The sequence below is a fragment of the Malaya genurostris genome, chromosome 3 (assembly GCF_030247185.1).
Source record: "Malaya genurostris strain Urasoe2022 chromosome 3, Malgen_1.1, whole genome shotgun sequence".
Classification (NCBI taxonomy): domain Eukaryota; kingdom Metazoa; phylum Arthropoda; class Insecta; order Diptera; family Culicidae; genus Malaya; species Malaya genurostris.
In genome coordinates, this window is record NC_080572.1 from 61,301,561 (window position 1) to 61,314,391 (window position 12,831).

General features: G+C 39.2%; 2 protein-coding genes across 2 annotated transcripts; one reads left to right on the forward strand and one right to left on the reverse strand.

Annotated features, from left to right (window-relative positions):
- The first annotated feature begins 240 nt into the window (after positions 1 to 240).
- LOC131434944 (CXXC-type zinc finger protein 1-like) lies at positions 241 to 2,297 on the forward strand. The gene is made up of 4 exons (XM_058602278.1): positions 241 to 564; positions 628 to 749; positions 813 to 1,871; positions 1,953 to 2,297. The coding sequence occupies exons 1-4, from the start codon at positions 532 to 534 to the stop codon at positions 2,176 to 2,178; spliced, it is 1,440 nt and encodes a 479-aa protein (XP_058458261.1). The 5' UTR covers positions 241 to 531; the 3' UTR covers positions 2,179 to 2,297.
- On the reverse strand, positions 2,207 to 12,003 carry LOC131434943 (DNA-directed RNA polymerase III subunit RPC1). Its single transcript, XM_058602277.1, has 9 exons — positions 11,832 to 12,003; positions 10,819 to 11,779; positions 10,557 to 10,763; positions 10,136 to 10,501; positions 9,181 to 10,078; positions 3,713 to 4,148; positions 3,127 to 3,654; positions 2,553 to 3,060; positions 2,207 to 2,488 (listed from the first exon to the last, which is right to left on the reverse strand). Exons 1-9 carry the CDS (start codon positions 11,873 to 11,875, stop codon positions 2,300 to 2,302), a joined length of 4,137 nt encoding a protein of 1,378 aa, XP_058458260.1. The 5' UTR covers positions 11,876 to 12,003; the 3' UTR covers positions 2,207 to 2,299.
- Positions 12,004 to 12,831: the final 828 nt, after the last annotated feature.

Genomic DNA, 12,831 nt, shown 5'->3' on the forward strand with positions numbered 1-12,831 from the left:
TATTTGATGAAACTACCTAAAGTCAGTGTCAGTTTTCTCCATTCTCTAACGCGAAAATACAGAAGTGAACCGTTTACTTTTTCTGAACGACAACTGTGATCTGAGTATGTTTTGTCGAGCGTGTAAACATCATCATCGTTAAATAATGCCCCCTGTCAGCTTGGAGCGATCTCAATCTTCAGTTCAGCAACGCCATCGCACGGCGTCTCATTCAACATGTCATGTCAATTGTATGGATGTGCAGCCCTGCTATTTTGGCGCGTACGAATTTGACATTTCTCTCCCCTATTTCTATGTATGAGATTCGATGCGGACTCACCTGAGGGCGACATGCTCGCAAAAAAGGATGTTGCCAATTATTTGTTCGGGAAATGTGAGAGCTGGATATCTTGTTAATATGATGTCTTTGATAATGCTCAATCTATAGTTTTGCGAAGTTCTGCGTTATATCTGGTACTATCTCAAAATTTGTGAATAATTTTTAGATATTTCTAAAGTTTGCACTAGATATTCTGCGAGCAGATAGTGAAGATGGCAGAACCGAAAAAAAGAAATAAAAAATCGGTAAACTAATTCAACTTCGACGAATAAAATAATAATGTGGAATTTGTATTTGTTTTCTTCCAGAAAGAAGAAATTGCACGAGAGTTTGATCTTCCGGAGAGAAAAAGCAAAATTGCTACAATTCTGAAGCAGGATGGTCAAGCATATTGCATTTGTCGCTCATCTGATTCATCTCGGTTTATGATGTGGGTTTTGATATAAATTCATTCTGATCCATGATAATTAACCTAAACATTTTGTATATACAGTGCTTGTGATGCTTGCGAGGAATGGTACCATGGCGATTGTATTAACGTTTCGGAAAAGGAAGCCAAACACATCAAACAGTACTATTGTCAACGTTGCAAGGAGGAGGATCCTTCACTGCAGACAGTTTTTCGACTCGTTCCAGCTCAGATACCAATGCCAAACCCGGATGACAAGAAATCAAAAAAGACGAAAGAAAAAGGAATCAGCAAGTCGGAAAAGCGTTGTGGGCAATGTGAAGGATGCAAAGCGATAAATTGTGGGAATTGTGATGCCTGTTTAGGATATCAAAACAATGGCAGAAAACAGCGTTGCGAGATGAGAATCTGTACTAACAGTGTTAGTAGAAAGAAAGATCGCGAATCCAAAGCTGCTTCTAGGGCTAAAAAAAGGAAACGTTCATTGACTCCAGAGCGCATATTAAATCCTGCCTTAGAAGGAGATCGACAGTGTTATGGACCAGGCTGTATTATGACTGCACGGCCACAATCTAAGTATTGTTCAGATCATTGTGGCATGAAGTTGGCTACCAGTAGAATATACCAAGTTCTTCCACAGCGCATTCAGGAATGGTCGCTCAGTCCAGCGATATGCGAGGAACAAAACAAGAAAGCTTTGGAGTCCATTCGAACGAAGCAAACAATTGTTCGAGCCACCTTGGCTGAGTTGGATAAGCGACATGCGGAACTGGACTTACTCGTTGATCGTGCTAAAAGGTGTACACTGGATCCAAACGCATTGGACAGTAACGACGTAGAGGACGAAATGTCTACGTACTGTATAACCTGTGGTCACGAGATTCACTCCAAAACGGCTATTCGTCATATGGAGAAATGTTTCAATAAGTACGAAAGCCAGGCTAGTTTTGGTAGTATATTCAAAACACGAATCGAAGGTAATTCGATGTTTTGTGATTTCTACAATCCGGCTAGTAAGACGTACTGCAAGCGGCTGCGGGTCCTATGTCCGGAGCACTGTAAAGACCCTAAGGTGAGCGATGCGGACGTTTGTGGATGTCCACTGGTGAGGAATGTCTTTCAACTGACGGGAGAGTTTTGTCGGTGAGTGTCATTATATTGAAACGCATGAAATAAACTACGTTCATTGAGTGACGGATTATAACATAAAAAATAATCTTTCAGTGCGCCGAAGAAATCTTGCTTCAAGCACTATGTATGGGAAAAGATTCGCAGAGCAGAAATTGACTTGGAACGGGTCCGGCAGTGGTTAAAGATGGATGAATTGGTTGAACAAGAACGTCAAGTTCGTCAAGCGATGGCCTCACGGGCAGGTGTTCTAGGATTGATGTTACACTCAACGTACAATCACGAAATTATGGAAAAGCTGTGCAGTGGAAAGTTACAGTGAAAAGTGATGTTTCTATCTAAAATCCCACTCACTTTATCTGTCTTCAAGACAGTCTTGTTTATTTCAGATGTAACATGGTGTTCACAATAAATATTTCTCTTGCAAAAGTTTAAAACCTACGTCAAGACATGTTGAAAATGGGTTCTACTACTTCCTCTAATGTAGTGTCTCTATGATAGTGAATCAATTTGAAAAGACCTGTTCCAATAGCCGCTGGCATTCCTAAAATAATTCTTTCCGATACTCCATCTATTGAATCAGTCTGTCCGTAATAAGCTGCGTCAAACAAATGATCGGCTGTTTTCTCAAACTAGAAATTCAAACAAAGCATAATAATTGAAACTGTTGGCGAAACATTTTTTGAAACAACTCACCGAAGCCAAATTGAACACCGATTCACGCATCTTAGCTAAACCGTGTCGGGTGATACCAAGCACCTCACCTCGCGATGTCATCTGACTCGCCAGCAACATGATGTGTCGATGATCCACGCTCATGCCGTGTCCCTCCATGACATCAGTGATTTCATTCATTATTGTTGTTCGAGCCGCTTCGATACCCAGCGTTGTATAAACTTCCAGAATATTATTACTTTTAGTTTTACTGCCAAGCACTCCGTAGGTAGCCATTACATCACGCAGTCCGTACCCTTCGACGCACAGCTTATAAGTCGGTGCACCCCGTGAATCATCTACGGCAATAACAGCACGCGAAACCTGAGGCAGTCCTGCTATTACCACATTCGGAATTGCAGTTAATAACCGTTGCAATTCTGCGTTTAGTGCGTGACTGTGTTTGGCTGGATCCGGTCGAATGATTACTAATGAAGGCCCATACACTTCAACGTTCTCCTGCTTCAGTTTCAGTTTAGAGGTGCAGATACTGAAAATAACAACGGATGGATCAGAAACTTTAGTGATTTTTCCACCCAGAATCAACCTAACTTACGAGTAACGTATTGTTTCAGCATTGACTTCTAAACCGAGAACTCGAATTCTTTCCAAATCCAGTTTGATTAACAAAAAGCAATCATCAGATTTGTACGCTTCCTCAATGTAGGACGATATTTCACCTAAAGTAGTTTTTTCTATTCTCGCTTTTACTTTTCGGGCAAACTCCATACTTGTGTTATCCTCAATTTCTGCGGTAATAATTGGCGTCGAGATGGCTTTTGTTGCGTTAATAATTTCCACGATACGTGGGACACCCTGAGTGATGTTCATCGAAGCAACACCGGCGAAGTGGAAAGTCTTTAGGGTCATCTGTGTTCCGGGTTCACCGATACTTTGAGCGGCCAGCGCTCCAACAGCGGTGCCAGGTTCGGTGATGGCTTTATTATATTTGTTTCGCACTTGCTTAAGGAACATTTCCAGCTGACCTACTGTTGTTCTTTCTACCTCCGTGGCCACCTTGGAATGGTCGCTGTATCGTCCTTGGATTTCCGATAATCGAAGACCAAATTTATTCAAAAATTCCCTGCAAGAAAAAAAAGAACATTCATCGAAACAACATATTTTAATCAAAACAAACTTACAAACTTTCTTTCCGAAAATCAGCCCGACAACCATCAAATTCTGGCTTTCCAAGAATTTTCTCACCAGCAGGAAGTATTTCTTCTCCCTTCAAAGGGATCTCATCCCGGCAAGGAAATACGCTTCGTGCGTGCATGAACTGACGCTCAATATCAACTGGCTTATTCTTGACCTCCATAAACACCGGATCCAGTCCGTCACCACCGTAGGTGAACTCCACAACCTCGCCTATTGCATTACGTACAGTGCCGTCATATTGAACAACTAGATCTTCTAAACATTTGACCAACCGACGCTGCAGGTATCCTGTTTCAGCTGTCTTGACCGCCGTATCGACCAAACCTTCGCGACCGGCCATTGTATGGAAGAAAAACTCTGTTGGTGTAAGACCTGAATAGAAGCTGTTTTGCACGAAACCGCGAGCTGCCGGTATTTTTGCTGAAAATACACGTTTAGGGGGTGTAAATGTTTATTCTAATAGCAATTCAGAAAGAAATGACATATTTTCTTTCCATTACATTCCTTTTGTGGAATTTGGACTTCGCAGCCGACTCATAGCGTACAGAATCATTGCATGGCTAGTACGACGATTGTTCTGACTCTAAGAATTCAGTCTAAATTGAATTTTCGTTATCTTCTCTAATGAAACTTTAAATTTACGTGGCATTTGATTTGAACATATTAATAGAAATTGATCGAAAGCCTGGATCTGGCGGCAAGCAGATCTTTAAGCTGATAAAGCGAAATTCTTCTTTTTCCATCCGTGCAAGCTCTACGACAAATCGCTGGCTACATTTGACTCCGAGCTGCAAAGGCAAAAAAGTTGCCAATTTCAAATAAAACAAGTTCTCAAAGTTTTCTAAAAATACTTGGTTTGGTTAGCTCGCGCACCTCGAGCACCGTATGCACGCCTCTCCACTGAAAATAATTTGCACGCTAGCATCATATGCAAAGCATTTCAACTATCACTACTTGTACATGAAATTTATGAAAATATACACTTAACTCATAAAATGAGTATGAAAACTGTTGATATTTAGTGTAAATCATGCTACATTTATCTGAAATGTTCATCAAAGCGATAAAATATATCGTTACCTCTAGTTTCTATATGAATTTCATACGAATGTAACATTGTTTTCCACATAGATTTCAATTAAAACACAGTTAACCGAATTAAGTGTTTTGCACATACATTTGTATTTTACTAATTTCCTTTAGAAAATGAAGTGTTTAACACGTGTAGTTCAAATCAATAGCAAAAAACATCACATCCAAAGGAAAAACACATTAAATCTAAGTGAAAAATAATCTAATTTTGCATCTGATAGTGAATTTACACATGAAATCTTAAAACAAATCACTTCGATTATAAAAAAGCATATTAAATTTAAATCCTGTTTACATATGAAACGATCGTGCAAATTTTTATCGTGTGTAGTATTGGGAATCGAAGATTTTTGAGAGTGGTGAAAGTTTGATCAAAGTAGTCGATCGAGTTCAGAAATAACGTCAAATGGAGCTCGAAGGAAGAAAAAATATTCTGCTCAAACACCTGGGAAATTCGGAGTGACCTGGTTCTTGTTCTACGCTGATTAAATTGCTGAAGATGATTGTAAAGACTGTCCCAGAAAATATGGACGCAACCGAAAACCGCTGCCATTTCGCAATGGTTCAGAAATTTTATGGCTGCGTCCTGTTGTTTACACTCTTCTCTAACCATTTGTGCAGTTGTTTATTCGTTTTCATTAGTTTGTTTCGAAATGCGTGGACTTTCAGCAGAACAACGTCGAAAAATTGTGTACAAATGATGCACAGAACGCGGACTGAGAAAGATAGCAAAAATGAAAGGAGTAAGTGAAAAAGCCGTGCGAAATGCAATCAGGAAGTTCGGTGAGGATAACACCCATGAGGATAAACCGAAAACGGGTCGAAAAAAAGGTCCTGCTAACCCTCAGTTTGATAAACGTATACTGAAGGCGTTCGTGCAAACGAAGGAGGTTTCAGTTCGGGATGTGGCCAAAAAAGTGGGTACTTCGAAGTCAAATGTTCTTCGTGCTAAAGAACGTTTGAATCTTCGAACCTATATAAAGCAGAAACAACCAAAGCGTAGTCCGAAACAAGAAGTATCGATCAAGGCGAGGCTGGAAATTTGAACTGCATTATCATGGACGACGAAACCTACGTGAAACTCGATTACAAATCCTTGCCGGGACCACAATATTATACGGTGCGAGAAGGGCAAGTGTTAAACCAGTACGAGACATCGAATGAAGTCGAAAAATTTGGTAAGAAAGCTATGGTCTGGCAAGCAATTCGTAGCTGCGGTAAGAATTCGAAACCCTTCATCACCACTGCTTCAATGAACAGCGAAATATACATCAACGAATGTTTACAAAAACGACTTCTACCCATGATTCGAAGCCATATGGATCCTGTTGTCTTCTGGCCAGGTCTTGCTTCTTGCCACTACTCGAAATCAACGGTAGAATGGTATACTACCAAAAATGTCACTTTCGTCCCAAAAGACATGAATCCACCAAATTGCCCACAACTTCGACCAATTAAGGAATTTTGGGCATTAACGAAGGTACATCTTAGAAAACATGTCTCGGCAGCCGAAACCATTCAATAGTTCGAAAAAGATTGAAAAAAAGTGTCAAAATTTGTCGCCAAGTCTGTACGGAATTTAATAAGGAACGTTCGTAAGAAGGTGCGCCAGCTAGTCTACAATGGCTAAGTAGCAAATGTTGAGAATAATATTCTGTTGTTGTAGTCTAATATTATCAGTATATCGAATAAAATTTGAATATCTAACACTTATGAATTATTTACAGCGAAATGCGTCCATACTTTCTGGGACAGTCTTTAGAGTGCTCAAAACCTAAAAGGTAACTCTGAGTGTGGAAAGTAATTAGCGAACCTAGGAAAAAACTGAAACCAGGGATCATCAACTGTGTAACAAGCTGTTGAGGTGGTATATATGGGACAATTATGCATAGAACGACAGAAGCCAGTAAACATCGAAACCGACGCATGAAGCAGAACTCTGTGGCCAAAATGCGTGCAAAGTTTTGTAAGACTGTGTTTTGATGAAAGACAAGAGCTGCACTTTAATCGATGATGAAATTTACGTCAAACTCGATTTTAAAAAAATTTACTCCGTGACTGGACCTGGGGACATGTCGGGAAGATTCGAAGTTTGCTAAAAATGCTATTATTTGGTAAGCGATTAGCTGTTGTGACTTGAAAACGAAACTATCCGTCACATGTTTGACACATGAAATCCCAAGTTTGCATTGGAGTCTGAAAAAAAATGTATTGCCATTCAACCGCAAGCATAAGGGCAAAATCATCTTTGGTACGATGTGGCCTGCTGTCATTACTCCAAGATGGCCTAAGCTTCTAATGGTTTGACTTTGAAGTTTAAAAAAAATTAAATTCATAGCACATTCCACATTGCAGTAAGTTAGTTTAAAAATTGTAATAACTAAGTTAAGAAATATGAATTATTATTATTAATATCATTTATTTTACCCCGGCTTTAACCTTTTGGTCGTTCACCGGGGGAAGAAATATGAACGATTACGGAGACGAACTACGGAGATAACAGAAAAAAGTATTATAACCCTCATTCTTGTTTACGGCCGTATGCGATACGTTAGAAAGTATATCAAATTTGTATTATCGTTTACGTTCGAATCAATCACTTTTTTAAACATCGTACATGCATAAAAACAACGCCCATCCAACTCAGTTCTGTAACAGATTTGAGTTGCAATTAAAAATAGTTGATATAATTTGTTATTTGACTTGTTTTTTTCGCTGATTTTGTATCATCATGCTTGCTTACGTCCGTATCGATTATTCGACGAACGCATGCTTTCGAACGAATGCGAACAGCCATTCTTGTTTTCATTCGAACGTGTACGTGCGCGACTCCTGTGCAAAAGAAGGGTCGGCAGCGCAGGCAGTTTTTTCAGGAAGATTCCAAGCATCAAGGAAGTGACGAATGCTACATAAGAAATAAATATCGTATTCAGGACCAATTTCATTCATGTCGAAAAATGAAATTTTCAAATTAAATTTCATGCAAAGTAAAAAAAAAGCTTTTAAAATAGCAGTCCGATCAATAGTATCGGCGAAAAATATGTTGCATTTTTCTTGCAAATCACCTTCAGGTTCGAAAATAAATTTGTTGGAAATCTGTTAAACTTTTTTCAATGTTTTCGAACGGTTGATTCGCAACATTAAACTGACGAACCACGGCATTTCGTCTATTCGTCCGTAAACGAGAATGGGATTTTTCGTTCGTACGAATGATGTTCGAATACACGTATCGTTTGAAGCTAAACTGGCATACATTCTAGTGTTTCGTATATGTTTAATCACAAGAATTGAACTGATTTCATCAAGGCTTAGCATCCATTTTAAGATGTTTACTGATATTTGAATATTTTTTGGCAAACGAGTCGCGTTCGAATTAATTCGAGTAAAAACGAGAATGGCTTATTCGTATTCGTTCGAAAGCATCCGTTCGTTGAATGGTCGATACGGACGTAAACAAGAATGAGGGTGTATATCATAAGATATTTCTAGCAAATTGTCAAATATTCTTTCCAGTTGCCACTCCAATAAATCTTTTGGAGGATCAAAAAGTGCTTCTTCACACCCTTCTTCTTTTTCTTGCTGGTGATAATTGAACACTCAAATGAGAACCGCCACCCTCTATTTATTATTATGGTTGGAGAGAATTTTGTTTTATCGAGTTGATGTTTAGGCCTATTCACTCGCACTTGTTCACTATTCACAGTGAAGACAATGAAACAGGTAGACTACTTGGCACTATAAACTGAGGAAGCAAAACTCCGAGTGCACTGAGCCAAAATCTCCCATTGGTTTTATGTGAAAAATCACATGCTTATTGAAATATGCCTATCACATTATATTCATATGCAGCATGTAACATTTATATGTTCATTTATAATTCTTAATTTGATTCTGGATAACTGTTAAGTATACAGCACTTGCACCTTATGTGTGAAACACGTAAGCAGATTTCATTTCATGTGTAAAGCACATAACAATTACGTGATTGTAAGCTGTGAAAAAATGTTCGAATTGAAAATGGTGGCAAGTAACATAGACGAGAGTGCTCGCAGATTTAAAATTGCAAGTTTTTTGCTTGAGTTTTTGTGCGTAAGTTTATACGAGTTATCGAAGAACATAATGAAAATAATATACTTAACATTCTTTAGAATGCGAAATAGGCTCAACTGTGAACAGGACGGTCGAACAACAGCGACATTTTCGCTTCATATATGCAACGGAACGCAAATTTGATATGAACGCAACAGTGTGTAAGGAATAATAACTTTTAATTTTGCTTAGATATTTGTTATTATAAAAATAAGTAAAACGCACTCAAGACGAAACGTAAAAGTATACTTTTAAAGCAATATATACTTACAAAACTTTTCGAAATGTGGCAACGCTCGATCTTCGAATCCGTTCGGCACTCGTTTTCCATTGATAGCCTGTTGACCTACGCACGCAATCATCTGGGAGATGTTAATATTGGAACCCTTTGACCCGGATTGAGCCATAATTAGTGCACTGTTGGTTGGATGCAGCTCGCGGAAACAGGCCTTAGCCGCTAGTTCTCGAATACTGGAAAGCTCCTTAAGCATCATCGCTTCCAATGTTTGCTCCGCCGTACAACCAGGTTGACACTGGAGCGTACCTTTCTTCATTTCAGCAATGTACTCATCGCATCGTTTGTAACCGTTTTCTAAGAGGTGCTGTTTTTGCTCCAACAGCTTCCGACTAGGTGTAACGTCGCCAATGCCGAAGGAAAAACCATGATTCATCATGAAGTAGGAAGCCATTCGTGCCAATCGCCACATTGATCGAATGGCAAATTCTTCACCGAAATCACGCAGCAGTACATAGAAAATGCAATTTTTTGTTCCCGAACCCATGGTGCCTTTGTCCATTGCTCCGCACATTAGCTCAGAATTGCGAACAACCACCCAGGAGTCCTTAATGCACATATCTTTGCCGCTGGTATAGTTGCGCCCTTTCGTGGAAAGGTTAGCATTCACTATACACTGTCTGTTCGGTTTAAGGATTAAACTAAAAATCTGTTTTCCGGTCCACATTTTGCGCGGTTTGATGATTGCAGGTTTTGGTAAATCAATTTCCATATTTGCATCCGGACCCGATAGCATACAAGCTGCCAATTGCATTACTTGTTCACGAGTGAGGAACTGATCTTTTTGCGTGAGTAAATAACCACCAGTTATGAAATCTTGTGTAGCCGCAATCAATAATTCACCATTACGCGGAGTTACTAAATTAGATTTGTTCTGAAAAAAGTGAAATAGCTATTATTTAACAAAATACATAGCCACAAACAGACTCACTCCCATAAGCACTAAGGCTTCGGCTCGTGCCTCCTCCGTTTGAGGCAAATGCAGATTCATTTCGTCTCCATCGAAATCAGCATTGTAGGGAGTGCAGGCGCACTCGTTGAATCGAAAAGTACGTTGAGGTTGAACTTTTGCCACGTGACACATAATACTGAGCTTATGCAAACTTGGTTGTCGATTAAACAGCACGACGTCATCATCCATCAAATGCCGTTCCACAATGTCGCCACATTTTAAATCCTGAGCAACTTTGTCACGGTTGCCATATGCGAGATACTTCTTGAAAGCACTGCCTTTCTGTTGGACATAGTTAGCACCGGGATGTTTTTCTGTTCCATTTTTGATTAGCTGGCGCATTTTCTATTACAGAGAAAAAATTAACAACTGAGAAGTAATGACAACCGTATGAGCTCACATTGATGTTGGCGGTATTCACACGCTCTGGAAAAGTTAGAATCTTAGCAACACGATCTGGAACTCCCACCTGATGGATCATCAAATTAGGATCGGGCGAAATCACAGTACGGGCCGAGAAATCTACACGTTTACCGGATAGATTGCCTCGAAAACGACCTTGCTTTCCCTTTAATCGTTGAACAATTCCTCGAGTCGGCTTTTTGGGCTACACAAAAAAATAACAATCGCAAATGCTTATAAATTGAAAACTAAACACTTACCATCAGTGACAAAGGAATGCCCGACAGTTCACTGTTGAAATACAACGCACAATGTAACTGCAAATAGTCCCAGTCTTCTTGAATAAGTTCAATTTTACCACCCGACATCATGTGCTTTGCTATTACATCGCTGATCAAAAGAATCTCGCTTTGTTTCATAGTTAAATCGTCCTCGGTTGTACCAGCCTTTACCTCAGACACCACTGAAGGACGAATACAAACCGGAGGAACAAAAACTCGCGTAACAATCAAATCTGCCGGATTGGCTTGCTTCGAAGTCATGCCTAGCAGAGGAATATCACTCTTCGGGATATTTCGAAAGAGATCCAACACTTCTACTGGGTTAAGCTCTTTAATCAAAGACGAGGGTCCAACCGTCTGAGAGAGTTCTCGATTTCCCTCAATAGCTGTCATCATTTCATCCAATGCGTTTGTCACTAGCGGGTCTGTAGGTTTTTTTCCTCTGAAAGGTTCATGAACAATTTTCATCAAACCAGCACCTTTTTTAACTGGACCGTTTAAGCTTCCACAGCAAGGGCATTTAGTGTTTTTCTTTGCTTTTTTTAACACTTGACTGTGAATAGACTTCTTCGCTAAATACGACAAATTCGGATTCGTAAGTCGAGTGCTAAATTGTTTCTTTTCCTCTTCTTTTAGCATAACCCGAGAGCAAATTTTACAGATCGACTGCAGAATTGTAATAGTCGCACGAAAATGACCGACATGAAAAACTGGCAGAGCCAGATCAATGTAACCAAAGTGCCCAACACAATCGTTTAAACCTTTCTTACAGGTTTCGCAAGTAGCGTCCTTTTGGCTTACGCCCATTCGTCGGTCCAACACTCCATAGGATACTGGTGTTCGATTGGTATCTTGGTTGTACAAATTCTTCGCAACAACGTGCAAATGTGCCTCCTGCTGAATTAATTCAGCACTATCGATACCAAACGAAACGTGCGAGCTGGAAAATACGATTGAAGCGATTTTGACCACTTAAAAAATGTTATACTTACATCTTTTTGATGACATCCGCTTCACGAAACTGCTCTTTCGGCATTTTACCAATTTCTTAGTTAAAATAATGTGAATATTTAAGAAGAATAGTGAATTTATTTAAGACACCGGACACACTATTTGGTAAACATTGTGCGGTTAGTTCTATCCTAAGACAAGACCTGACAACTGGCTTCTTATTCTTCCTTCCGAATCATCCTTCTCGTCATTTTCGCCCTGTGGAATAAATACCAACGTATCGGCTACAGTGTAGCCATATTCACAGATTTTTTAACAACTCTGCTAGGAAAAAAATATTTATTTATAGACTCGGTTTTTGATTTGAAATAAACATGAAAATTGTTTTGGTAAATGCATTTCTCTATTATATATTAATGCTTAAAAACAATTAATTGAGCTTTGATGACAAAACACGAACTATCTCATGTTGAACGTCATGTTGACGTATTACCGGATCTTTTGGAAACCGGAAAAAGTCAGGCTTGGATAGAAATGCTTAGTGCGACCACAGTGTGAAACACAACAGTTCATTCTTCTCGTAAAAGTAAACACACTTTCGAGTTTACACTAATTTAACAAATCTTTTTTGGTTACAATTTAATTCACTAAAAAGAAGAACGGCTTGATGCTTATTTTAATTACACAGTGATACCACTATAAACATTTATTACCAACGAGATTAAAAAAAAAGTGAAACATTTTCCGAAAATTTTCATTTTCATTGGTGAGCTAAAATTATACATTTTAATAAACTTGTTTTCTGATTATCTTTATACCTGGCATCATTGCTCGCGTACCCTGCAAAAGTTTTTTCTTTTCACAATGTGCAGGTAGCAACATCAAAATCAGCCAATCAGAAACTGGTCCATTTTGGAACAAAAGCAGCTCCCCCAGATGTCAGGTCTTGTCATAGGTTCTATCGCTTTCAATCAGGGATGCCAGGTCATTTTTCCAAAAATCTGTGATCAAGCCAAAAACCTGTCTGTGAAAATCTGTGCA

Coding starts and splice junctions, on each gene's coding strand:
- LOC131434944 (XM_058602278.1), top strand. CDS start 532: ATGGCAGAACCGAAAAAAAGAAATAAAAAATCG. Junction 565..627: donor AAAAAAGAAATAAAAAATCG/GTAAACTAATTC, acceptor GTTTTCTTCCAG/AAAGAAGAAATTGCACGAGA. Junction 1,872..1,952: donor CTGACGGGAGAGTTTTGTCG/GTGAGTGTCATT, acceptor ATAATCTTTCAG/TGCGCCGAAGAAATCTTGCT.
- LOC131434943 (XM_058602277.1), bottom strand. CDS start 11,875: ATGCCGAAAGAGCAGTTTCGTGAAGCGGATGTCATCAAAAAGAT. Junction 3,655..3,712: donor GATTTTCGGAAAGAAAGTTT/GTAAGTTTGTTT, acceptor TTTTTCTTGCAG/GGAATTTTTGAATAAATTTG. Junction 2,489..2,552: donor CGGTGTTCAATTTGGCTTCG/GTGAGTTGTTTC, acceptor TTGAATTTCTAG/TTTGAGAAAACAGCCGATCA.